The sequence below is a fragment of the Coregonus clupeaformis genome, chromosome 1 (assembly GCF_020615455.1).
Source record: "Coregonus clupeaformis isolate EN_2021a chromosome 1, ASM2061545v1, whole genome shotgun sequence".
NCBI lineage: Eukaryota > Metazoa > Chordata > Actinopteri > Salmoniformes > Salmonidae > Coregonus > Coregonus clupeaformis.
The window spans coordinates 89,745,476-89,772,118 of NC_059192.1; the positions used below are offsets into that span (position 1 = coordinate 89,745,476).

The 26,643-nt window shown below is 46.4% G+C and overlaps 2 protein-coding genes across 2 annotated transcripts in view; one reads left to right on the plus strand and one right to left on the minus strand.

Moving 5' to 3' along the window:
- The window catches only part of LOC121578357 (receptor-type tyrosine-protein phosphatase F), a 231,295-nt gene that overhangs the window by 25,538 nt on the left and 179,114 nt on the right, over positions 1–26,643 (minus strand). The window lies entirely within an intron of this gene.
- Positions 523–21,944, plus strand: LOC121578415 (short/branched chain specific acyl-CoA dehydrogenase, mitochondrial). The gene is made up of 7 exons (XM_045223277.1): positions 523–749; positions 2,082–2,252; positions 3,034–3,159; positions 9,366–9,548; positions 15,861–15,998; positions 16,189–16,288; positions 20,134–21,944. Exons 1-7 carry the CDS (start codon positions 546–548, stop codon positions 20,208–20,210), a joined length of 999 nt encoding a protein of 332 aa, XP_045079212.1. The 5' UTR covers positions 523–545; the 3' UTR covers positions 20,211–21,944.

A 26,643-nucleotide genomic window follows, 5' to 3' on the forward strand; every position in this document is an offset into this window, starting at 1 on the left:
GGAAATCTCAGCATAATTTCTGTTATCGTTGAATTGCCCCTAACCCTAACCTCCGTCATGTTCATTAGACACCAAACAGAAGAAAATGGACTAAAACAGGGAGAGACTACCTGGACATGAACGTTCTTATTCTGTATTAAAGCGTTTAGCTACAGTGTGCCCTCCTGAACACTCCCCTGTTGTACGTACTTGAGTATTTTCCATGAATTTGTCAGATCTTTCTGGCGCAGTGGTCTAAGGCACTGCATCGCAGTGCTAGCTGTGCCACTAGAGATCCTGGTTCGAATCCAGGCCTGGCCGCGACCGGGAGACCCATGGGGCGGCGCACAATTGGCCCAGCGTCGTCCAGGGTAGGGGAGGGAATGGCCGGCAGGGATGTAGCTCAGTTGGTAGAGCATGGCGTTTGCAACGCCAGGGTTGTGGGTTCGATTCCCACGGGGGGCCGGTATGAAAAGAAAAATAATGTATGCACTCACTAACTGTAAGTCGCTCTGGATAAGAGCGTCTGCTAAATGACTAAAATGTAAAATGTAACTTCCCAGCTGATGGGCATTGAGATCGACCCAGAGTACGGAGGCACCGGCTCCACGTTCTTCTCCTCCATCCTGGTCATTGAGGAGCTGGCCAAGGTGGACGCCTCCGTGGCCGTGCTATGTGACATCCAGAACACCCTCATCAACACGCTCTTCGCCAAGCTGGGGACCGCAGCCCAGAAAGAACAGTACCTCAGCCGACTGTCAACAGACATGGTGAGGGACTTAACAGATTGCATGTTGTTGTATTGATTTTATTAAACAGGTTTCTAGCCTCATGGGTCTTTCCTGGTTTAAATACAGTTTGAATATAAAACACTAGCCGAGAGGATAAAATGTTTCCTGTGTGTTTTGATTTATCATACAAAGGGTGTACTAGTAAGTTTGAATGAAGCTTCTGATCATGTAGAGCGATCAGAGCGAACTGTCTAAAACTGTCAGGATACAGCCTGTTGGCTACTGTCTAAAACTGTCAGGGTACAGCCTGTTGGCTACTGTCTAAAACTGTCAGGATACAGCCTGTTGGCTACTGTCTAAAACTGTCAGGATACAGCCTGTTGGCTACTGTCTATAACTGTCAGGGTACAGCCTGTTGGCTACTGTCTAAAACTGTCAGGATACAGCCTGTTGGCTACTGTCTAAAACTGTCAGGGTACAGCCTGTTGGCTACTGTCTAAAACTGTCAGGATACAGCCTGTTGGCTACTGTCTAAAACTGTCAGGATACAGCCTGTTGGCTACTGTCTAAAACTGTCAGGATACAGCCTGTTGGCTACTGTCTAAAACTGTCAGGATACAGCCTGTTGGCTACTGTCTAAAACTGTCAGGATACAGCCTGTTGGCTACTGTCTAAAACTGTCAGGATACAGCCTGTTGGCTACTGTCAGGATACAGCCTATTGGCTACTGTCTAAAACTGTCAGGATACAGCCTGTTGGCTACTGTCTAAAACTGTCAGGATACAGCCTGTTGGCTACTGTCTAAAACTGTCAGGATACAGCCTGTTGGCTACTGTCTAAAACTGTCAGGATACAGCCTGTTGGCTACTGTCTAAAACTGTCAGGATACAGCCTGTTGGCTACTGTCTAAAACTGTCAGGGTACAGCCTGTTGGCTACTGTCTAAAACTGTCAGGATACAGCCTGTTGGCTACTGTCTAAAACTGTCAGGATACAGCCTGTTGGCTACTGTCTAAAACTGTCAGGGTACAGCCTGTTGGCTACTGTCTAAAACTGTCAGGGTACAGCCTGTTGGCTACTGTCTAAAACTGTCAGGATACAGCCTGTTGGCTACTGTCTAAAACTGTCAGGATACAGCCTGTTGGCTACTGTCTAAAACTGTCAGGATACAGCCTCAGTGTTCACTGGAAACACGCACCGGAAGTTGAACAAAATTCTCACAATGTTCAAGTTTCCGCTCACAAGACATACAATTTGCTCAGTGCCCCAAAACATTTGAGGGAACATTGGTGAAAGGGGGTATGAATACTTTCTGAAGGCACTGTGTCCCATCCATGTAATGATACTAATAGCCTGTTGTCCTGTACTGTAGGTTGGTAGTTTCTGCCTGTCAGAAGCAGAGTCGGGGAGCGATGCCTTCTCTCTGAAGACGCGCGCTGACAAACACGGGGACTATTACCTCCTCAATGGTTCCAAGATGTGGATCAGTAATGCAGAGCATGCTGGGGTGTTTCTGGTGATGGCCAACGTGGACCCGTCTGCTGTGAGTTCAAACCCACGCCAGTCACAACAACAACAACAACAACAACAACAGGGTCTTCTTCATTAGGGCACACCGAATACCGTTACATTTAAAAAACGCTGTGCAACGGAAAATGAAAACGGTAATTTATTATTGGACAAGTTCAGATAGTTCACTCGGTTTTGGACAGTTTTTTTTCTTCTTCTTCCGTTTCATGTCTAATGAACGTAACCCTGATTTCCAGGCCTCATGGTCGGGTAACTTAGTTATTTCAAATCCTTCCAGCCTGAGTGGCGCAGTGGTCTAAGGCACTGCATCACAGCCTCTAGCTGTGCCACTAGAGATCCTGGTTCGAATCCAGGCTCTGTCGCAGCCGGCCGCGACCGGGAGACTCATGGGCGGCGCACAATTGGCCCAGCGTCGTCCAGGGTAGGGGAGGGAATGGCCGGCAGGGATGTAGCTCAGTTGATAGAGCATGGCGTTTGCAACGCCAGGGTTGTGGGTTCGATTCCCACGGGGGGCCAGTATGAAAAAAATAAATAATAATGTATTCACTAACTGTAAATCGCTCTGGATAAGAGCATCTGCTAAATTACTAAAATGTAAAATGTAAATGTGGTAGTTATGGTAGTGTTTGTCTACTGGCTGTAGGGGAGTTTGATATGTCCTGTTGAGGGGTAGCTCCTAGGAAGCAGCTCCTTCCTGGTTTTACACCCTGCTGGAACCTGTGTCTGTGACCAAATAAAGTTTGATTTGATTTGTATGAAACAGGAAATGACGGTATCTTCCTCCTGGTTGACAGGGTCACAGAGGCATCACCTGCTTCATCGTGGACAGAGACGCAGAGGGGCTTCAGATCGGCAAGAAGGAGAACAAACTGGGTCTGAGAGCCTCTTCAACCTGTCCTCTCAACCTGGATAACATCAAGGTAGGTAGCCTCTTCAACCTGTCCTCTCAACCTGGATAACATCAAGGTAGGTAGCCTCTTCAACCTGTCCTCTCAACCTGGATAACATCAAGGTAGGTAGCCTCTTCAACCTGTCCTCTCAACCTGGATAACATCAAGGTAGGTAGCCTCTTCAACCTGTCCTCTCAACCTGGATAACATCAAGGTAGGTAGCCTCTTCAACCTGTCCTCTCAACCTGGATAACATCAAGGTAGGTAGCCTCTTCAACCTGTCCTCTCAACCTGGATAACATCAAGGTAGGTAGCCTCTTCAACCTGTCCTCTCAACCTGGATAACATCAAGGTAGGGACCTCTTCAACCTGGATAACATCAAGGTAGGGACCTCTTCAACCTGGATAACATCAAGGTAGGGACCTCTTCAACCTGGATAACGTCAAGGTAGGGACCTCTTCAACCTGGATAACGTCAAGGTAGGGACCTCTTCAACCTGGATAACGTCAAGGTAGGGACCTCTTCAACCTGGATAACATCAAGGTAGGGACCTCTTCAACCTGGATAACATCAAGGTAGGGACCTCTTCAACCTGGATAACATCAAGGTAGGGACCTCTTCAACCTGGATAACGTCAAGGTAGGGACCTCTTCAACCTGGATAACATCAAGGTAGGGACCTCTTCAACCTGGATAACGTCAAGGTAGGGACCTCTTCAACCTGGATAACGTCAAGGTAGGGACCTCTTCAACCTGGATAACATCAAGGTAGGGACCTCTTCAACCTGGATAACATCAAGGTAGGGACCTCTTCAACCTGGATAACGTCAAGGTAGGGACCTCTTCAACCTGGATAACGTCAAGGTAGGGACCTCTTCAACCTGGATAACGTCAAGGTAGGGACCTCTTCAACCTGGATAACATCAAGGTAGGGACCTCTTCAACCTGGATAACGTCAAGGTAGGGACCTCTTCAACCTGGATAACGTCAAGGTAGGGACCACACACATTTTTAAATATGTCCAAATATAGACAGTAAGTCCAACAAGCAGCCATGAAATGTTGAAGCTGATATGCACCAACCTGTCCATGAGATCAGAAGCAGGTTCCTTTAATGGGAGAATGGTAATGGATGTATATAGTATGACCAATATAATAATGACTCTACCTTCTAGCTGTTTATATCCTCAACTGGAAGTGTGTCTGTACTCTCTAGAAGTGGAAATGTTTATTGGATCCATATTTTATATTCTGTCTATATATTTTGTAAGGCAGAACCCCATTTAGTCGACTTGTCGGTAGGCTGTTGGTCGACAGAGATTTATTTTAGTCGAGCAGTCTCAAGTTCTTATATATTTTTTTATTGGCATACAAGACACCTGTGTGATTCGCGTCTGTCTGAGTGGACTAATCCATTGCGGAGGCCGTGGGGATGGCGTAGTCCATCACTCTAAGATGTGATACTGAAATTATATATGGTTATATTAGGTAAAAATGATGGTGCAACACTAATAAAAATATTATTTTATAACGAATACGCTTTCTCCCTCGTTGGATAGCTGTCGCTGTCCGCGATTCTGAACCATGATCTTCAGTGCGCCATTGAATTTGCGCCTTTCCCTAGACCATGTTGCTATGTGCAAAGTTAACCAGCATATTGGTGTTGAGAACAATGTGGCGGAGGCAGCAGCGGAGTGAGGAGACTAGAACAGCCCTTTGCCTTAATTGTCTAAGAAAAGTGTAGAGGGAGGAAACCCTAATTAGGTCTATAATCAATAACTGTTAAATGGGCCTGGCTTTATAAATCATCCATATCTACAGAAATAAGACAGATCCTGCTTCTGTTGCCTGTTTCAGTGTTTGTTTAATAGCCTACTGAGTCCGTGAGCACCAAGCCTCACGCAACCACAACATGTAGGATAAAGCGATTTCACAACTTCTGTAATATTATGCTCTAATAAAGGCTTTATTAGAATAGACTCTCTGGGATTACTTATCATTTATTTAGTGTTTACACTGTTCCAAATGGTCAGAAATTATTAATTGAACAGCACCTGTTTGTCAGGCAGCTCTCGCTCCTATACCCTCCTAGATCTCCTTCTTATTGTTATGATGACGATCATCATTATAGTAAGTCATGTCGTTATCATTAGTAGTCTTAGTACAGCAGCCTTGTATAACCACCATGGAGCTGTCTGTAGGCCTAAGAGGGCGTCCTGTTTAGTCTTAATACCGTAACTAATCTAGGCTTACACTGAGTGGACAAAACATTAGGAACACCTCTCTAGTATTGAATTGCACCCCCCCCCCTTTTGCACTCAGAACAGCCTCAATTCGTCGGGGCATGGACTCTACAAGGTGTTGAAAGCGTTCCACAGGGATGCTGGCCCATGTTGACTCCAATGCTTCCCACAGTTGTGTCAAGTTGGCTGATTGTCCTTTGGGTGGTGGACCATTGTTGATACACACGGGAAACTGTTGAGCGTGAAAAACCCATCAGTGTTGCAGTTCTTGACACAAACCGGTGCGCCTGGCACCTACTACCATACCCTGTTCAAAGGCACTTAAATATTTTGTCTTGCCCATTTACCCTCTGAATGGCACACATACAAAATCTATGTCTCAAGGCTTAGAAATCTGTCTTTAACCTGTCTCCTCCCCTTCATCTACACTGATTGAAGTGATTTTAACAATTGACATCAATAAGGGATCATAGCTTCACCTGGATTCACCTGGTCAGTCTATGTCATGGAAAGAGCGGGTGTTCCTAATGTTTTGTCCACTAAGTGTATAAGGCCAGCATTTCATCAACTTCACTGTGGAAATGGGGATATGTTGATATGCTTCAGTTTGCTGCCATTTGAAAATAGCCCATATTAATATATGTAGCCTTAGAAATAAGGTTCATGAAATCAATAACTTACTAACATCAGATAACAACATTCATATATTAGCCATTTCGGACACTCACTTTGATGATACAGCAAGAGACAGGAATGTTCCTAATGTGTTGTACACTGTGTATATATATACAGTGGGGAGAACAAGTATTTGATACACTGCCGATTTTGCAGGTTTTCCTACTTACAAAGCATGTAGAGGACTGTAATTTTTATCATAGGTACACTTCAACTGTGAGAGACGGAATCTAAAACAAAAATCCAGAAAATCACATTGTATGATTTTTAAGTAATTAATTTGCATTTTATTGCATGACATAAGTATTTGATCACCTACCAACCAGTAAGAATTCCGGCTCTCACAGACCTGTTAGTTTTTCTTTAAGAAGCCCTCCTGTTCTCCACTCATTACCTGTATTAACTGCACCTGTTTGAACTCGTTACCTGTATAAAAGACACCTGTCCACACACTCAATCAAACAGACTCCAACCTCTCCACAATGGCCAAGACCAGAGAGCTGTGTAAGGACATCAGGGATACAATTGTAGACCTGCACAAGGCTGGGATGGGCTACAGGACAATAGGCAAGCAGCTTGGTGAGAAGGCAACAACTGTTGCCGCAATTATTAGAAAATGGAAGAAGTTCAAGATGACGGTCAATCACCCTCGGTCTGGGGCTCCATGCAAGATCTCACCTCGTGGGGCATCAATGATCATGAGGAAGGTGAGGAATCAGCCCAGAACTACACGGCAGGAACTGGTCAATGACCTGAAGAGAGCTGGGTCCACAGTCTCAAAGAAAACCATTAGTAACACACTACGCCGTCATGGATTAAAATCCTGCAGCGCACGCAAGGTCCCCCTGCTCAAGCCAGCGCATGTCCAGGCCCGTCTGAAGTTTGCCAATGACCATATGGATGATCCAGAGGAGGAATGGGAGAAGGTCATGTGGTCTGATGAGACAGAAATAGAGCTTTTGGTCTAAACTCCACTCGCCGTGTTTGGAGGAAGAAGAAGGATGAGTACAACCCCAAGAACACCATCCCAACCGTGAAGCATGGAGGTGGAAACATCATTCTTTGGGTATGCTTTTCTGCAAAGGGGACATGACGACTGCACCGTATTGAGGGGAGGATGGATGGGGCCATGTATCGCGAGATCTTGGCCAACAACCTCCTTCCCTCAGTAAGAGCATTGAAGATGGGTCATGGCTGGGTCTTCCAGCATGACCACGACCCGAAACACACAGCCAGGGCAACTAAGGAGTGGCTCCGTAAGAAGCATCTCAAGGTCCTGAAGTGGCCTAGCCAGTCTCCAGACCTGAACCCAATAGAAAATCTTTGGAGGGAGCTGAAAGTCCGTATTGCCCAGCGACAGCCCCGAAACCTGAAGGATCTGGACAAGGTCTGTATGGAGGAGTGGGCCAAAATCCCTGCTGCAGTGTGTGCAAACCTGGTCAAGACCTACAGGAAACGTATGATCTCTGTAATTGCAAACAAAGGTTTCTGTACCAAATATTAAGTTCTGCTTTTCTGATGTATCAAATACTTATGTCATGCAATAAAATGCAAATTAATTACTTAAAAATCATACAATGTGATTTTCTGGATTTTTGTTTTAGATTCCGTCTCTCACAGTTGAAGTGTACCTATGATAAAAATTACAGACCTCTACATGCTTTGTAAGTAGGAAAACCTGCAAAATCGGCAGTGTATCAAATACTTGTTCTCCCCACATATATATATATATATATATATGGGCTACTGTATCAATCATTAATTTGTTCATGTCATCCCAACATACGAGTCATTCATGCTTTAGAAATGCAATCAAGCATTGTAGTTTTTAAATGAAATAACAAAGGGAGCCTTGAATAATGAAACTGCAATATGTCAGCAATGTTTTAGTAATAAAGGCTTTTACAAAAACAATTCCATTAGAACAGACTCTCTGGTAGCTTATTGTGTTAGTGTTGTTGACAGTGTTCCAAATGGTCAGATAATAATAATAATAATAATAATAATAATAATATTGTAATCTAACCTGTTGGGCCTTTTTCTTGATCTCCAGTAGTTTCCTCAACTAAATCAGATCTGACTTCCCCTTTCCCTCCTGAGCAACCAGTAAACATTCCCCCGTTTTCAAGTTTATTATTCACATCCTCCATTTTGCTGTCAATGTGTCGGGGTGTTCGGAGTTTGTTACAACCAACTTATAGTGATTTTATGATCGGCTATAGGTCAGGCCCTATTGGTCACGTAAAGAGAGCAAGGGTTGAGGGAGTAGACGGATTTAGTCAGGCCCTGTTGGTCACGTAAAGAGAACAAGGGTTGAGGGAGTAGACGGATTTAGACGGCCAATGACGGATTTAGTAACATAACTTCTCAGTCAGAGAAACAACAAGTAAGAAACCTAGAAATGGCTGTAATGATGTTGCAGCTTCAGCACCACGGTGATAAACTCTATAGTGGCGCCTGGTCGCTGCAGCAGGGAGGAACCACGGTGATAAACTCTATAGTGGTGCCTGGCCGCTGCAGCAGGGAGGCACCACGGTGATAAACTCTATAGTGGCGCCTGGCCGCTGCAGCAGGGAGGCACCACGGTGATAAACTCTATAGTGTTGCCTGGTCGCTGCAGCAGGGAGGAACCACGGTGATAAACTCTATAGTGGTGCCTGGTCGCTGCAGCAGGGAGGCACCACGGTGATAAACTCTATAGTGGTGCCTGGCCGCTGCAGCAGGGAGGAACCACGGCGATAAACTCTATTGTGGCGCCTGGTCGCTGCAGAAGGGAGGAACCACGGTGATAAACTCTATAGTGGCGCCTGGTCGCTGCAGCAGGGAGGAACCACGGTGATAAACTCTATAGTGGCGCCTGGCCGCTGCAGCAGGGAGGAACCACGGTGATAAACTCTATTGTGGCGCCTGGTCGCTGCAGCAGGGAGGAGAGCGAGACAACGTGCTCCAGTCACACAGGCACTCGCTACCTTTTATGGTTTTACACAGCGCGGTGGTCCGTCAGGCTCCCGCTTCAGTCATCTGTGTGTCTTTTTAATTATTTCATCAAACGGAGCGCTTAAAGCATCAGACAAACTCAGTGCAGATAGTTGATTTTATTAAAACAGAAGGGGTGTGACTATATATGAAAAAAAAATACACGTTTTCACATTTCAACCAATGGATTGTTCGAAAGAACAGCGGACTATTGGTCAACCAAGGTTGTTTTTTTTTAGTTTGGGACAGCCCTAATATTTTTTCTATTGCTGGCACCAACACTTCAAATTCTGGGTATGTGGAAATGTACTTTGCAAATAAAGGTGATTCTGATTTGTTGAAGGTTCCTGAGAAGAACATCTTGGGTCAGATCGGCCACGGATACAAGTACGCCATCGGCATGCTGAATGAAGGCAGGATTGGGATCGCTGCCCAGATGCTGGGATTGGCTCAGGGCTGCTTCGACCAGGCGGTTCCCTACACCAGACAGAGGGTTCAGTTTGGCAAACGCATCTTCGACTTCCAGGTAAAACATATTCATTAAAACATTTTATCAATTTCTCGGTCGTCACATTCATGTTTCCGCACTTGTAGGCGTTGCTGCTATTACCAGTGTGTGGCTTACTGGCTTTTATAAAACTAATCTTTGTGCTTATTTTAAAAGCCTCCATTGTGCTCTGTTTTAATATAATAATAGAGGCCATTTAGCGGACGCTTTTATCCAAAGCCACTTACAGTCATGCCTGCATACATTTTAGCCTGGCTGGCCCCAGCGGGTATCGAACCCATGGCCCTGGCATTGCAAGCACCATGCTCTACCAACTGAGCATGATGCTTATATAATGTGTTACAGGCCACGCAGCACCGGATAGCCCACATCTAAAGGATGTTCTATAATGTGTTGCAGGCCACGCAGCACTGGATAGCCCACATCTAAAGGATGTTCTATAATGTGTTGCAGGCCATGCAGCACCAGATAGCCCACATCTAAAGGATGTTCTATAATGTGTTGCAGCACCAGATAGCCCACATCTAAAGGATGTTCTATAATGTGTTGCAGCACCAGATAGCCCACATCTAAAAGGATGTTCTATAATGTGTTGCAGCACCAGATAGCCCACATCTAAAGGATGTTCTATAATGTGTTGCAGGCCACGCAGCACTGGATAGCCCACATCTAAAGGATGTTCTATAATGTGTTGCAGCACCAGATTGCCCACATCTAAAGGATGTTCTGTAATGTGTTGCAGGCCACGCAGCACCAGATAGCCCACATCTAAAGGATGTTCTATAATGTGTTGCAGGCCACGCAGCACCAGATTGCCCACATCTAAAGGATGTTCTATAATGTGTTGCAGGCCACGCAGCACCGGATAGCCCACATCTAAAGGATGTTCTATAATCTGTTGCAGCACCAGATAGCCCACATCTAAAGGATGTTCTATAATGTGTTACAGGCCACGCAGCACCGGATAGCCCACATCTAAAGGATGTTCTATAATGTGTTGCAGCACCAGATAGCCCACATCTAAAGGATGTTCTATAATGTGTTGCAGGCCACGCAGCACTGGATAGCCCACATCTAAAGGATGTTCTATAATGTGTTGCAGGCCATGCAGCACCGGATAGCCCACATCTAAAGGATGTTCTATAATGTGTTGCAGCACCAGATAGCCCACATCTAAAGGATGTTCTATAATGTGTTGCAGGCCATGCAGCACCGGATAGCCCACATCTAAAGGATGTTCTATAATGTGTTGCAGGCCATGCAGCACCGGATAGCCCACATCTAAAGGATGTTCTATAATGTGTTGCAGGCCACGCAGCACTGGATAGCCCACATCTAAAGGATGTTCTATAATGTGTTGCAGGCCATGCAGCACCGGATAGCCCACATCTAAAGGATGTTCTATAATGTGTTGCAGCACCGGATAGCCCACATCTAAAGGATGTTCTATAATGTGTTGCAGGCCACGCAGCACCGGATAGCCCACATCTAAAGGATGTTCTATAATGTGTTGCAGGCCACGCAGCACCGGATAGCCCACATCTAAAGGATGTTCTATAATGTGTTGCAGGCCACGCAGCACCGGATAGCCCACATCTAAAGGATGTTCTATAATGTGTTGCAGCACCAGATAGCCCACATCTAAAGGATGTTCTATAATGTGTTGCAGCACCGGATAGCCCACATCTAAAGGATGTTCTATAATGTGTTGCAGGCCATGCAGCACCGGATAGCCCACATCTAAAGGATGTTCTATAATGTGTTGCAGGCCACGCAGCACCGGATACCCCACATCTAAAGGATGTTCTATAATGTGTTACAGGCCACGCGGCACCGGATAGCCCACATCTAAAGGATGTTCTATAATATGTTGCAGCACCAGATAGCCCACATCTAAAGGATGTTCTATAATGTGTTGCAGCACCAGATAGCCCACATCTAAAGGATGTTCTATAATGTGTTGCAGCACCAGATAGCCCACATCTAAAGGATGTTCTATAATGTGTTGCAGGCCACGCAGCACCGGATAGCCCACATCTAAAGGATGTTCTATAATGTGTTGCAGGCCACGCAGCACCAGATTTCCCACATCTAAAGGATGTTCTATAATGTGTTGCAGGCCACGCAGCACCGGATAGCCCACATCTAAAGGATGTTCTATAATGTATTGCAGCACCAGATAGCCCACATCTAAAGGATGTTCTATAATGTGTTGCAGCACCAGATAGCCCACATCTAAAGGATGTTCTATAATGTGTTGCAGGCCACGCAGCACCGGATAGCCCACATCTACAGGATGTTCTATAATGTGTTGCAGGCCACGCAGCACCAGATTGCCCACATCTAAAGGATGTTCTATAATGTGTTGCAGGCCACGCAGCACCGGATAGCCCACATCTAAAGGATGTTCTATAATGTGTTGCAGGCCACGCAGCACCAGATTGCCCACATCTAAAGGATGTTCTATAATGCGTTGCAGGCCATGCAGCACCGGATAGCCCACATCTAAAGGATGTTCTATAATGTGTTGCAGCACCGGATAGCCCACATCTAAAAGGATGTTCTATAATGTGTTGCAGGCCATGCAGCACCAGATTGCCCACATCTAAAGGATGTTCTATAATGTGTTGCAGCACCGGATAGCCCACATCTAAAAGGATGTTCTATAATGTGTTGCAGGCCACACAGCACCAGATAGCCCACATCTAAAGGATGTTCTATAATGTGTTGCAGGCCATGCAGCACCAGATTGCCCACATCTAAAGGATGTTCTATAATGTGTTGCAGGCCACGCAGCACCGGATAGCCCACATCTAAAGGATGTTCTATAATGTGTTGCAGGCCATGCAGCACCAGATTGCCCACATCTAAAGGATGTTCTATAATGTGTTGCAGGCCACGCAGCACCGGATAGCCCACATCTAAAGGATGTTCTATAATGTGTTGCAGGCCATGCAGCACCAGATTGCCCACATCTAAAGGATGTTCTATAATGTGTTGCAGGCCACACAGCACCGGATAGCCCACATCTAAAGGATGTTCTATAATGTGTTGCAGCACCAGATAGCCCACATCTAAAGGATGTTCTATAATGTGTTGCAGGCCACGCCAGCACCGAATAGCCCACATCTAAAGGATGTTCTATAATGTGTTGCAGGCCACGCAGCACCAGATTGCCCACATCTAAAGGATGTTCTATAATGTGTTGCAGGCCACGCAGCACCGGATAGCCCACATCTAAAGGATGTTCTATAATGTGTTGCAGCACCAGATAGCCCACATCTAAAGGATGTTCTATAATGTGTTGCAGCACCAGATAGCCCACATCTAAAGGATGTTCTATAATGTGTTGCAGGCCACGCAGCACCGGATAGCCCACATCTACAGGATGTTCTATAATGTGTTGCAGGCCACGCAGCACCGGATAGCCCACATCTAAAGGATGTTCTATAATGTGTTGCAGGCCACGCAGCACCAGATTGCCCACATCTAAAGGATGTTCTATAATGCGTTGCAGGCCATGCAGCACCGGATAGCCCACATCTAAAGGATGTTCTATAATGTGTTGCAGCACCGGATAGCCCACATCTAAAAGGATGTTCTATAATGTGTTGCAGGCCATGCAGCACCAGATTGCCCACATCTAAAGGATGTTCTATAATGTGTTGCAGCACCGGATAGCCCACATCTAAAAGGATGTTCTATAATGTGTTGCAGGCCACACAGCACCAGATAGCCCACATCTAAAGGATGTTCTATAATGTGTTGCAGGCCATGCAGCACCAGATTGCCCACATCTAAAGGATGTTCTATAATGTGTTGCAGGCCACGCAGCACCGGATAGCCCACATCTAAAGGATGTTCTATAATGTGTTGCAGGCCATGCAGCACCAGATTGCCCACATCTAAAGGATGTTCTATAATGTGTTGCAGGCCACGCAGCACCGGATAGCCCACATCTAAAGGGATGTTCTATAATGTGTTGCAGGCCATGCAGCACCAGATTGCCCACATCTAAAGGATGTTCTATAATGTGTTGCAGGCCACGCAGCACCGGATAGCCCACATCTAAAGGATGTTCTATAATGTGTTGCAGGCCATGCAGCACCAGATTGCCCACATCTAAAGGATGTTCTATAATGTGTTGCAGGCCACGCAGCACCGGATAGCCCACATCTAAAGGATGTTCTATAATGTGTTGCAGGCCATGCAGCACCAGATTGCCCACATCTAAAGGATGTTCTATAATGTGTTGCAGGCCACGCAGCACCGGATAGCCCACATCTAAAGGATGTTCTATAATGTGTTGCAGGCCATGCAGCACCAGATTGCCCACATCTAAAGGATGTTCTATAATGTGTTGCAGGCCACACAGCACCGGATAGCCCACATCTAAAGGATGTTCTATAATGTGTTGCAGCACCAGATAGCCCACATCTAAAGGATGTTCTATAATGTGTTGCAGGCCACGCAGCACCGGATAGCCCACATCTAAAGGATGTTCTATAATGTGTTGCAGGCCACGCAGCACCAGATTGCCCACATCTAAAGGATGTTCTATAATGTGTTGCAGGCCACGCAGCACCGGATAGCCCACATCTAAAGGATGTTCTATAATGTGTTGCAGCACCAGATAGCCCACATCTAAAGGATGTTCTATAATGTGTTGCAGCACCAGATAGCCCACATCTAAAGGATGTTCTATAATGTGTTGCAGGCCACGCAGCACCGGATAGCCCACATCTACAGGATGTTCTATAATGTGTTGCAGGCCACGCAGCACCGGATAGCCCACATCTAAAGGATGTTCTATAATGTGTTGCAGGCCACGCAGCACCAGATTGCCCACATCTAAAGGATGTTCTATAATGCGTTGCAGGCCATGCAGCACCGGATAGCCCACATCTAAAGGATGTTCTATAATGTGTTGCAGCACCGGATAGCCCACATCTAAAAGGATGTTCTATAATGTGTTGCAGGCCATGCAGCACCAGATTGCCCACATCTAAAGGATGTTCTATAATGTGTTGCAGCACCGGATAGCCCACATCTAAAAGGATGTTCTATAATGTGTTGCAGGCCACACAGCACCAGATAGCCCACATCTAAAGGATGTTCTATAATGTGTTGCAGGCCATGCAGCACCAGATTGCCCACATCTAAAGGATGTTCTATAATGTGTTGCAGGCCACGCAGCACCGGATAGCCCACATCTAAAGGATGTTCTATAATGTGTTGCAGGCCATGCAGCACCAGATTGCCCACATCTAAAGGATGTTCTATAATGTGTTGCAGGCCACGCAGCACCGGATAGCCCACATCTAAAGGATGTTCTATAATGTGTTGCAGGCCATGCAGCACCAGATTGCCCACATCTAAAGGATGTTCTATAATGTGTTGCAGGCCACGCAGCACCGGATAGCCCACATCTAAAGGATGTTCTATAATGTGTTGCAGGCCATGCAGCACCAGATTGCCCACATCTAAAGGATGTTCTATAATGTGTTGCAGGCCACGCAGCACCAGATTGCCCACATCTAAAGGATGTTCTATAATGTGTTGCAGGCCACGCAGCACCGGATAGCCCACATCTAAAGGATGTTCTGTAATGTGTTGCAGGCCATGCAGCACCAGATAGCCCACATCTAAAGGATGTTCTATAATGTGTTGCAGGCCATGCAGCACCAGATTGCCCACATCTAAAGGATGTTCTATAATGTGTTGCAGGCCACGCAGCACCGGATAGCCCACATCTAAAGGATGTTCTATAATGTGTTGCAGGCCATGCAGCACCAGATAGCCCACATCTAAAGGATGTTCTATAATGTGTTGCAGGCCATGCAGCACCAGATTGCCCACATCTAAAGGATGTTCTATAATGTGTTGCAGGCCATGCAGCACCAGATTGCCCACATCTAAAGGATGTTCTATAATGTGTTGCAGCACCAGATAGCCCACATCTAAAGGATGTTCTATAATGTGTTGCAGCACCAGATAGCCCACATCTAAAGGATGTTCTATAATGTGTTGCAGGCCATGCAGCACCAGATTGCCCACATCTAAAGGATGTTCTGTAATGTGTTGCAGCACCAGATAGCCCACATCTAAAGGATGTTCTATAATGTGTTGCAGGCCATGCAGCACCAGATTGCCCACATCTAAAGGATGTTCTGTAATGTGTTGCAGCACCAGATAGCCCACATCTAAAGGATGTTCTATAATGTGTTGCAGGCCATGCAGCACCAGATTGCCCACATCTAAAGGATGTTCTGTAATGTGTTGCAGCACCAGATAGCCCACATCTAAAGGATGTTCTATAATGTGTTGCAGGCCATGCAGCACCAGATTGCCCATGTAGCCACCCAGATAGAGGCTGCCAGGCTGCTGACCTACAACGCTGCCCGGCTGAAGGAGGCAGGAAGACCCTTCATCAAGGAGGCCTGCATGGCCAAGTACTTCACCTCAGAGGTGAGCTGAATGTAGAGAAGTAGGCCCATATTCTCAGAGTAGGAGTATAATCACTAGACTGGTCCTGTGTCAGAACCCTGCTGTCTTCTAATAGAGGGAATGAATGGTGCAAATCCAACTATTTCATACAACAGCATCACAGTATTTGTGTTTAACAATATGTTTTATTGTTCCTTCCTCCATGAATTAGGTCGCAACGTTGACCACATCAAAATGCATAGAGTGGATGGGAGGGGTAGGCTTCACCAAAGACTACCCTATTGAGAAATACTACAGAGATTGTAAAATAGGTACGTTTCCATGGCTACTTCCAAAGCGATCCTGTACTGTTGCTATGCAACCCGGGGGTAACATGACTCTGTGAGGTCGTGTTTAGGAACGTCATGACTCCAGTTAGCTAGCTAGTTATTGGGCCTCAGCAAAGGTCGAGTGGGGAGGGGGTGGTGTTTAGGAACGTCATGACTCCAGTTAGCTAGCTAGTTATTGGGCCTCAGCAAGGTGGAGTGGGGAGGGGGTGGTGTTTAGGAAGGTCATGACTCCAGTTAGCTAGCTAGTTATTGGGCCTCAGCAAGGTGGAGTGGGGAGGGGGTGGTGTTTAGGAAGGTCATGACTCCAGTTACTAGCTAGTTATTGGGCCTCAGCAAGGTGGAGAGGGGAGGGGGTGGTGTTTAGGAAGGTCATGACTCCAGTTAGCTAGCTAGTTATTGGGCCTCAGCAAGGTGGAGTGGGGAGGGGGTGGTGTTTAGGAAGGTCATGACTCCAGTTAGCTAGCTAGTTATTGGGTCTCAGCAAGGTGGAGTGGGGAGGGGGTGGTGTTTAGGAACGTCATAATTCCAGTTAGCTAGCTAGTTATTGGGCCTCAGCAAAGGTGGAGTGGGGGGGGGTGGTGTTTAGGAAGGTCATGACTCCAGTTAGCTAGCTAGTTATTGGGCCTCAGCAAGGTGGAGTGGGGAGGGGGTGGTGTTTAGGAACGTCATAATTCCAGTTAGCTAGCTAGTTATTGGGCCTCAGCAAGGTGGAGTGGGGAGGGGGTGGTGTTTAGGAAGGTCATGACTCCAGTTAGCTAGCTAGTTATTGGGCCTCAGCGAAGGTGGAGTGGGGAGGGGGTGGTGTTTAGGAAGGTCATGACTCCAGTTAGCTAGCTAGTTATTGGGCCTCAGCAAGGTGGAGTGGGGAGGGGGTGGTGTTTAGGAAGGTCATAATTCCAGTTAGCTAGCTAGTTATTGGGCCTCAGCAAGGTGGAGTGGGGAGGGGGTGGTGTTTAGGAAGGTCATGACTCCAGTTAGCTAGCTAGTTATTGGGCCTCAGCAAGGTGGAGTGGGGAGGGGTGGTGTTTAGGAACGTCATGACTCCAGTTAGCTAGCTAGTTATTGGGCCTCAGCAAGGTGGAGTGGGGAGGGGGTGGTGTTTAGGAAGGTCATGACTCCAGTTAGCTAGCTAGTTATTGGGCCTCAGCAAGGTGGAGTGGGGAGGGTGGTGTTTAGGAAGGTCATGACTCCAGTTAGCTAGCTAGTTATTGGGCCTCAGCAAGGTGGAGTGGGGGAGGGGGTGATGTTTAGGAACGTCATAATTCCAGTTAGCTAGCTAGTTATTGGGCCTCAGCAAGGTGGAGTGGGGAGGGGGTGGTGTTTAGGAAGGTCATGACTCCAGTTAGCTAGCTAGTTATTGGGCCTCAGCAAGGTGGAGTGGGGAGGGGGTGGTGTTTAGGAAGGTCATGACTCCAGTTAGCTAGCTAGTTATTGGGCCTCAGCAAGGTGGAGTGGGGAGGGGGTGGTGTTTAGGAAGGTCATGACTCCAGTTAGCTAGCTAGATATTGGGCCTCAGCAAGGTGGAGTGGGGAGGGGGTGGTGTTTAGGAACGTCATAATTCCAGTTAGCTAGCTAGTTATTGGGCCTCAGCAAGGTGGAGTGGGGAGGGGGGTGGTGTTTAGGAAGGTCATGACTCCAGTTAGCTAGCTAGTTATTGGGCCTCAGCAAGGTGGAGTGGGGGGGGGTGGTGTTTAGGAAGGTCATGACTCCAGTTAGCTAGCTAGTTATTGGGCCTCAGCAAGGTGGAGTGGGGAGGGGGTGGTGTTTAGGAAGGTCATGACTCCAGTTAGCTAGCTAGTTATTGGGCCTCAGCAAGGTGGAGTGGGGAGGGGGTGGTGTTTAGGAAGGTCATGACTCCAGTTAGCTAGCTAGTTATTGGGCCTCAGCAAGGTGGAGTGGAGATGGGGTGGTGTTTAGGAACGTCATGACTCCAGTTAGCTAGCTAGTTATTGGGCCTCAGCAAGGTGGAGAGGGGAGGGGGTGGTGTTTAGGAAGGTCATGACTCCAGTTAGCTAGCTAGTTATTGGGCCTCAGCAAGGTGGAGTGGGGAGGGGGTGGTGTTTAGGAACGTCATGACTCCAGTTAGCTAGCTAGTTATTGGGCCTCAGCAAGGTGGAGTGGGGAGTGGGTGGTGTTTAGGAACGTCATGACTCCAGTTAGCTAGCTAGTTATTGGGCCTCAGCAAGGTGGAGTGGAGAGGGGGTGGTGTTTAGGAAGGTCATGACTCCAGTTAGCTAGCTAGTTATTGGGCCTCAGCAAAGGTGGAGTGGGGGAGGGGGTGGTGTTTAGGAAGGTCATGACTCCAGTTAGCTAGCTAGTTATTGGGCCTCAGCAAGGTGGAGTGGGGAGGGGGTGGTGTTTAGGAAGGTCATGACTCCAGTTAGCTAGCTAGTTATTGGGCCTCAGCAAGGTGGAGTGGGGAGGGGGTGGTGTTTAGGAAGGTCATGACTCCAGTTAGCTAGCTAGTTATTGGGCCTCAGCAAGGTGGAGTGGGGAGGGGGGTGGTGTTTAGGAAGGTCATGACTCCAGTTAGCTAGCTAGTTATTGGGCCTCAGCAAGGTGGAGTGGGGAGGGGGTGGTGTTTAGGAACGTCATAATTCCAGTTAGCTAGCTAGTTATTGGGCCTCAGCAAAGGTGGAGTGGGGAGGGGGTGGTGTTTAGGAAGGTCATGACTCCAGTTAGCTAGCTAGTTATTGGGCCTCAGCAAGGTGGAGTGGGGAGGGGGGTGGTGTTTAGGAAGGTCATGACTCCAGTTAGCTAGCTAGTTATTGGGCCTCAGCAAGGTGGAGTGGGGAGGGGGTGGTGTTTAGGAAGGTCATGACTCCAGTTAGCTAGCTAGTTATTGGGCCTCAGCAAAGGTGGAGTGGGGAGGGGGTGGTGTTTAGGAACGTCATGACTCCAGTTAGCTAGCTAGTTATTGGGCCTCAGCAAGGTGGGTTGGGGATGGGGTGGTGTTTAGGAACGTCATGACTCCAGTTAGCTAGCTAGTTATTGGGCCTCAGCAAGGTGGAGTGGGGAGGGGGTGGTGTTTAGGAACGTCATGACTCCAGTTAGCTAGCTAGTTATTGGGCCTCAGCAAAGGTGGAGTGGGGAGGGGGTGGTGTTTAGGAACGTCATGACTCCAGTTAGCTAGCTAGTTATTGGGCCTCAGCAAGGTGGAGTGGGGAGGGGGTGGTGTTTAGGAACGTCATGACTCCAGTTAGCTAGCTAGTTATTGGGCCTCAGCAAGGTGGAGTGGGGAGGGGGTGGTGTTTAGGAAGGTCATGACTCCAGTTAGCTAGCTAGTTATTGGGCCTCAGCAAGGTGGAGTGGGGAGGGGGTGGTGCTGTGCTACACAGGAGGCGTGGTAATCTGACCCTATAGGAATTCCTCTGTCTGATCTGACCTTGGTGTGCGAGGAGAGAGAGGCTGCGTCCAAAATGGCATCTTAAACCATATTTAGTGCATTTGTTTTGACCGCAGCACCGGTCTAAAGTAGTGCACTGTATGGAGGATAGGGTTGCAGTTGGGACGCACCCAGAGAGAGACAGAGGGCCATTCAACCAGGGTACGACCCAGGAAGCTTTTACCACACAATGACACTTTTGCTTTCATCGGTTGGTTCCACTTTGGCTGTTGACGGCAGAGATTTTGGCAGATCGAGTTGCAGTTAGACAGTCTTAAGTTAACTGTTTCTCCTTTGTCCAGTACCCACTGATTTTTAGGAAAACTCAATTTTCATTCTTGGTGGAATTTGTGGACATCGCTAATAACATGTAATCTATAATCTCCTATTCCAGGATGGTGTAATTGTCATAAGCTGTTTTTCCATGTTTGTAACTATACAGGTACCATTTATGAGGGCACAACCAACATCCAGCTGTCCACCATGGCCAAGTTTATAGACAAGGAGTATGACTACTGACCTCCTGACCTGGTCTGGCTGGATCCCCATCATGGAGACCGACCTGGCTGGATCCCCATCATGGAGACTGACCTGGCTGGATCCCCATCATGGAGACTGACCTGACATCCTGACCTGGTCTGGCTGGATCCCCATCATGGAGACTGACCTGGCTGGATCCCCATCATGGAGACTGACCTGGCTGGATCCCCATCATGGAGACTGACCTGACCTCCTGACCTGGTCTGGCTGGATCCCCATCATGGAGACTGACCTGGCTGGATCCCCATCATGGAGACTGACCTGGCTGGATCCCCATCATGGAGCCTGACCTGGCTGGATCCCCATCATGGAGACTGACCTGGCTGGATCCCCATCATGGAGACTGACCTGGCTGGATCCCCATCATGGAGCCTGACCTGGCTGGATCCCCATCATGGAGACTGACCTGGCTGGATCCCCATCATGGAGACTGACCTGACCTCCTGACCTGGTCTGGCTGGATCCCCATCATGGAGACTGACCTGGCTGGATCCCCATCATGGAGACTGACCTGGCTGGATCCCCATCATGGAGACAGACCTGGCTGGATCCCCATCATCATGGAGACTGACCTGGCTGGATCCCCATCATGGAGACTGACCTGGCTGGATCCCCATCATGGAGACTGACCTGGCTGGATCCCCATCATGGAGACTGACCTGGCTGGATCCCCATCATGGAGACTGACCGTTACACACTCCTCTTTGTGACCCATTTGGTTTTATCACTCGTTGTTGGACTGTTGTGGGATTTAGGGCTCCTAAATTCAATCCGTATCGCGGGAGTTCAACGCTCCAGCATGATTTAAATTTAAAGGCAATGTTCCCCCGTTTAGTGGAGAATGCATTCACTGTAAACTCTGCATATGTCGACTCAATCTACATTTTCTATCACGCAATCTGTACCGCTTCAGCGATCCCAGACGGAATACGGCCCTTGGGAGTGTACTGAGCAATACTGTAGCGCTCATGTTTAAACCACTGTGTAGCTGACTGCAGTACTAGAGGATGTTCCATAACCGTGTAACAGTTAGTCAATGCATCTGTTGCTTTCCACTATGGATAGATTTAATGGTTACTGTTTCCAGACCTGTAGATAGTGAAACGTAGCTCTGGTGTTGGTAGTGTTAATTGTTTTCAACTGTTTCCAGACCTGTAGATATTGAAACGTAGCTCTGGTGTTGGTATTGTTAAGTGTTTTCAACTGTTTCCAGACCTGTAGATATTGAAACGTTGGTATTGTTAAGTGTTTTCAACTGTTTTCCCCCACTTCCATGGCTCTTTCAGAATCTTCCACCTCAGTAGCTTTTCAAAGTAATAAGAATCCATCATGTTATTACCACAGTATTGGTAGAACTATTATCTGATTTAATGGTCTCATTTCAAATCAACAAATCAGTGCCTTTTTATCCCAGTATAGTGTGTGTGGATTTTGTAACACCATAAGATCTGAAATAAACCTTGTGTGCCTCCGTTAGATGAAGTCTTTCTGTGGTTGTGTAGCCTGTTTGGTGGGTTTTTTTGGGGGTCTACTTTGTCATGGTAATCATGTTTAATTGGTGGAGTAGGTCCACGCTGTCAGAGCTTTCTTTCTTTCAGCATTCTACTTTATTTTAAAGATGTCTGGGGAATTAGTTTCACAGAACTAAAAAGAGATTGTCTACATGAACTTCTTTGGACAATACTAATAAATATTAAATAAGTGTTTTAATGATCTTGCGTCTTATTGCAGCTTTAAGGGTATTATTGTGAAGCTGTCCTTCTAAATCTCGTTTTCGAAGTGAGCAAAGCCTGTGCTTCCAAGGCTACAGCGAAGGTATCAACGCCCCACGCAAAGCCTAACTCCTAGCAAGTCTGTTTTTCAGCCACTAGATGGCAGACATTTCCTTGGTTTTCTGAGTCTGGGAGGTGAGGGGTGTTAGTCGCAGTAGAAGCCCCGGACAGGAACCCCAAAGAGCAGTAAATTACAACTTCCTAATAGCCCTGTCAGCCCTAATGTTATTTTATTGCAATTTAATTACGCTCAGGTTTCAGACTAAAGAGAACTCATTAAATAATTCACTCTCTCAGGAGCGGTTTGTCCTCTGTAGCTCAATCGGTAGAGCACGGCGCTTGTAACGCCAGGATAGTGGGTTCGATCCCCGGGACCACCCATACGTAAAAATGTATGCGCACATGACTGTAAGTCGCTTTGCATAAAAGCGTCTGCTAAATGGCATATTATTATTATTATTATTATTATTATATAAATAAGATTGATTAGATTTCTGTAGGACACGGTCCTGTCCATACAATACAAGGGCTGTTGTTCTCTCCCCAGACAGCATCGTTAGTACATGATGAAATGGTGGACCGATATCAGCTATCAACCAGTAATAATATCTGTTCGACAGAGCAAATCAACATTCATCACTGACTAAGTTGATTCAGTCTAGCTACATTACTTTATGTCTTTAATCTAGCTACATGACTTGATGGTGTCTTCAATCTAGCTACATGACTTGATGGTGTCTCCAGTCTAGCTACATGACTTGATGGTGTCTCCAGTCTAGCTACATTACTTTATGTCTTTAATCTAGCTACATGACTTGATGGCGTCTCCAGTCTAGCTACATGACTTGATGGTGTCTTCAGTCTAGCTACATGACTTGATGGTGTCTCCAGTCTAGCTACATTACTTTATGTCTTTAATCTAGCTACATGACTTGATGGTGTCTCCAGTCTAGCTACATTACTTTATGTCTTTAATCTAGCTACATGACTTGATGGTGTCTCCAGTCTAGCTACATGACTTGATGGTGTCTCCAGTCTAGCTACATTTACTTTATGTCTTTAATCTAGCTACATGACTTGATGGTGTCTCCAGTCTAGCTACATGACTTGATGGTGTCTCCAGTCTAGCTACATGACTTAATGGGGTCTCCAGTCTAGCTACATGACTTGATGGTGTCTCCAGTCTAGCTACATGACTTGATGGGGTCTCCAGTCTAGCTACATGACTTAATGGGGTCTCCAGTCTAGCTACATGACTTGATGGTGTCTCCAGTCTAGTTACATGACTTGATGGTGTCTTCTGTGCTCAGAGATCAGATAAAGGTTGAGGGAGATAAAATAGTTGTTTTGATTAATGTAATGGCCATGAACTAAGCCAAATATGTATTAATGAATTCATTATAGTTCTCCACCTCAGAGCGACACAGATCTTCCCATGCGGCATCACACCAGAGAGGATGGATATTAAAACCTATATAGTCTCTCTGGGGATCCACTTACTCTAATTAAGATTTAAAGATGCTGAATTAAAATGCTTGTGTCTACAAACTGTTCGACGTTTAAGTTGTTTGCATTATTTTAGCACAAAACATAATTATTACCATTTCAAAGGGTGTAAACATTTTCGTTTTAAGATGCTTGACAGCTTGTTTCAATCTCAAATGGAAGGTTTATCTAATTTATCACCAGAAGGTATAACGGCTCTTCAGAGAGGGGGGGGTCATTTCACTTCATGAATAAATGTAGCTATAGTAACAGTCGGTCTTCACAACCCTCATTACTATGGAGAGGTGGTGAGGAAGGACTTTGGGATGTATAATTTAGTTCTGTCTGTCTACATTTGATCCAATTTTAACAAGAGACCGGGGTTAGAATTTTAAAAAAAAGCATACTATCCTTTTCATTCCCACAACCATTCGTTTCCTAATTACTGCTGCCTGCCAGACCTCTAATGAATGTAATTGCTGCCTTTTGATGAAAATACTATTATCTGGATCACATTTTACATGGACAAACACAGCTCCCCTCCTCTTCTCCGCCCCCATCTTTAGCAGGACTACGAGACCTGTCATTATGCAGGGGAACAAGTAGCTGTTCACAACAAGTGCCGTCCTTGAGAATCGGAGCAAGCCTCACAAGCTCTAAGGACAGATTGTTTCCTGTGTAGGTTGCACAAATCCAATTTTGTTGATTAGTTCTACATGCACGTCTGAATATGTATTTGTTCAGCCCTAGGTGTACAACACGTGTGAATATGTATTTGTTCAGCTCTAGGTGTACAACACGTGTGAATATGTATTTGTTCAGCCCTAGGTGTACAAGACGTGTGAATATGTATTTGTTCAGTCCTAGGTGTACAACACGTGTGAATATGTATTTGTTCAGCCCTAGGTGTACAAGACGTGTGAATATGTATTTGTTCAGTCCTAGGTGTACAACACGTGTGAATATGTATTTGTTCAGCTCTAGGTGTACAACACGTGTGAATATGTATTTGTTCAGCCCTAGGTGTACAACGCGTGTGAATATGTATTTGTTCAGTCCTAGGTGTACAACACGTGTGAATATGTATTTGTTCAGTCCTAGGTGTACAACACGTGTGAATATGTATTTGTTCAGTCCTAGGTGTACAACACGTGTGAATATGTATTTGTTCAGTCCTAGGTGTACAACACGTGTGAATATGTATTTGTTCAGTCCTAGGTGTACAACACGTGTGAATATGTATTTGTTCAGTCCTAGGTGTACAACACGTGTGAATATGTATTTGTTCAGCCCTAGGTGTACAAGACGTGTGAATATGTATTTGTTCAGTCCTAGGTGTACAACACGTGTGAATATGTATTTGTTCAGCTCTAGGTGTACAACACGTGTGAATATGTATTTGTTCAGCCCTAGGTGTACAACACGTGTGAATATGTATTTGTTCAGTCCTAGGTGTACAAGACGTGTGAATATGTATTTGTTCAGTCCTAGGTGTACAACACGTGTGAATATGTATTTGTTCAGTCCTAGGTGTACAACACGTGTGAATATGTATTTGTTCAGTCCTAGGTGTACAAGACGTGTGAATATGTATTTGTTCAGCTCTAGGTGTACAACACGTGTGAATATGTATTTGTTCAGCCCCAGGTGTACAAGACCAAGTTTAATCATTTGACTTTAAACTGGTTCAGATCCTCTGTAACATTGTAACACTGATAACATCTGCCAACTATTTGTTATGGAACTTATATCTACAAACATACCTTCAGTTATTAGCAGGCCCAGTATAGGGTTAGTTAACCAGGAGATTGGTGGGCACCTGCACGGATGGAGGGATGTATGGCTGACCTTTGACCTCACAGATTAGAGCGTGATGGCCTCTTCCAGATGTGTTAGCACTGGTGCAAACACTCATTGGAGTAGTGAGTGGCCCAATGGTAACACATTGGAGTAGTGTGTGGCCCAATGGTAACTCATTGGAGTAGTGAGTGGCCCAATGGTAACACATTGGAGTAGTGAGTGGCCCAATGGTAACACATTGGAGTAGTGTGTGGCCCAATGGTAACACATTGGAGTAGTGAGTGGCCCAATAGTAACACATTGGAGTAGTGAGTGGCCCAATAGTAACACATTGGAGTAGTGTGTGGCCCAATGGTAACACATTGGAGTAGTGTGTGGCCCAATGGTAACACATTGGAGTAGTGAGTGGCCCAATAGTAACACATTGGAGTAGTGTGTGGCCCAATGGTAACACATTGGAGTAGTGAGTGGCCCAATGGTAACACATTGGAGTAGTGTGCAGTGAGTGTCCAAATGGTAACACATTGGAGTAGTGAGTGGCCCAATGGTAACACATTGGAGTAGTGAGTGGCCCAATAGTAACACATTGGAGTAGTGTGTGGCCCAATGGTAACACATTGGAGTAGTGTGTGGCCCAATAGTAACACATTGGAGTAGTGTGCAGTGAGTGGCCCAATGGTAACACATTGGAGTAGTGTGCAGTGAGTGGCCCAATGGTAACACATTGGAGTAGTGTGTGGCCCAATGGTAACACATTGGAGTAGTGTGTGGCCCAATGGTAACACATTGGAGTAGTGTGTGGCCCAATGGTAACACATTGGAGTAGTGAGTGGCCCAATGGCAACACATTGGAGTAGTGAGTGGCCCAATGGCAACACATTGGAGTAGTGGCCCAATGGCAACACATTGGAGTAGTGAGTGGCCCAATGGCAACACATTGGAGTAGTGAGTGGCCCAATGGCAACACATTGGAGTAGTGAGTGGCCCAATGGTAACACATTGGAGTAGTGAGTGCCCAATGGCAACACATTGGAGTAGTGAGTGGCCCAATGGCAACACATTGGAGTAGTGAGTGGCCCAATGGCAACACATTGGAGTAGTGTGTGGCCCAATGGAAACATATTGGAGTAGTGTGTGGCCCAATGGCAACACATTGGAGTAGTGTGTGGCCCAATGGCAACACATTGGAGTAGTGTGTGGCCCAATGGCAACACATTGGAGTAGTGTGTGGCCCAATGGCAACACATTGGAGTAGTGAGTGGCCCAATGGCAACACATTGGAGTAGTGAGTGGCCCAATGGCAACACATTGGAGTAGTGAGTGGCCCAATGGCAACACATTGGAGTAGTGAGTGG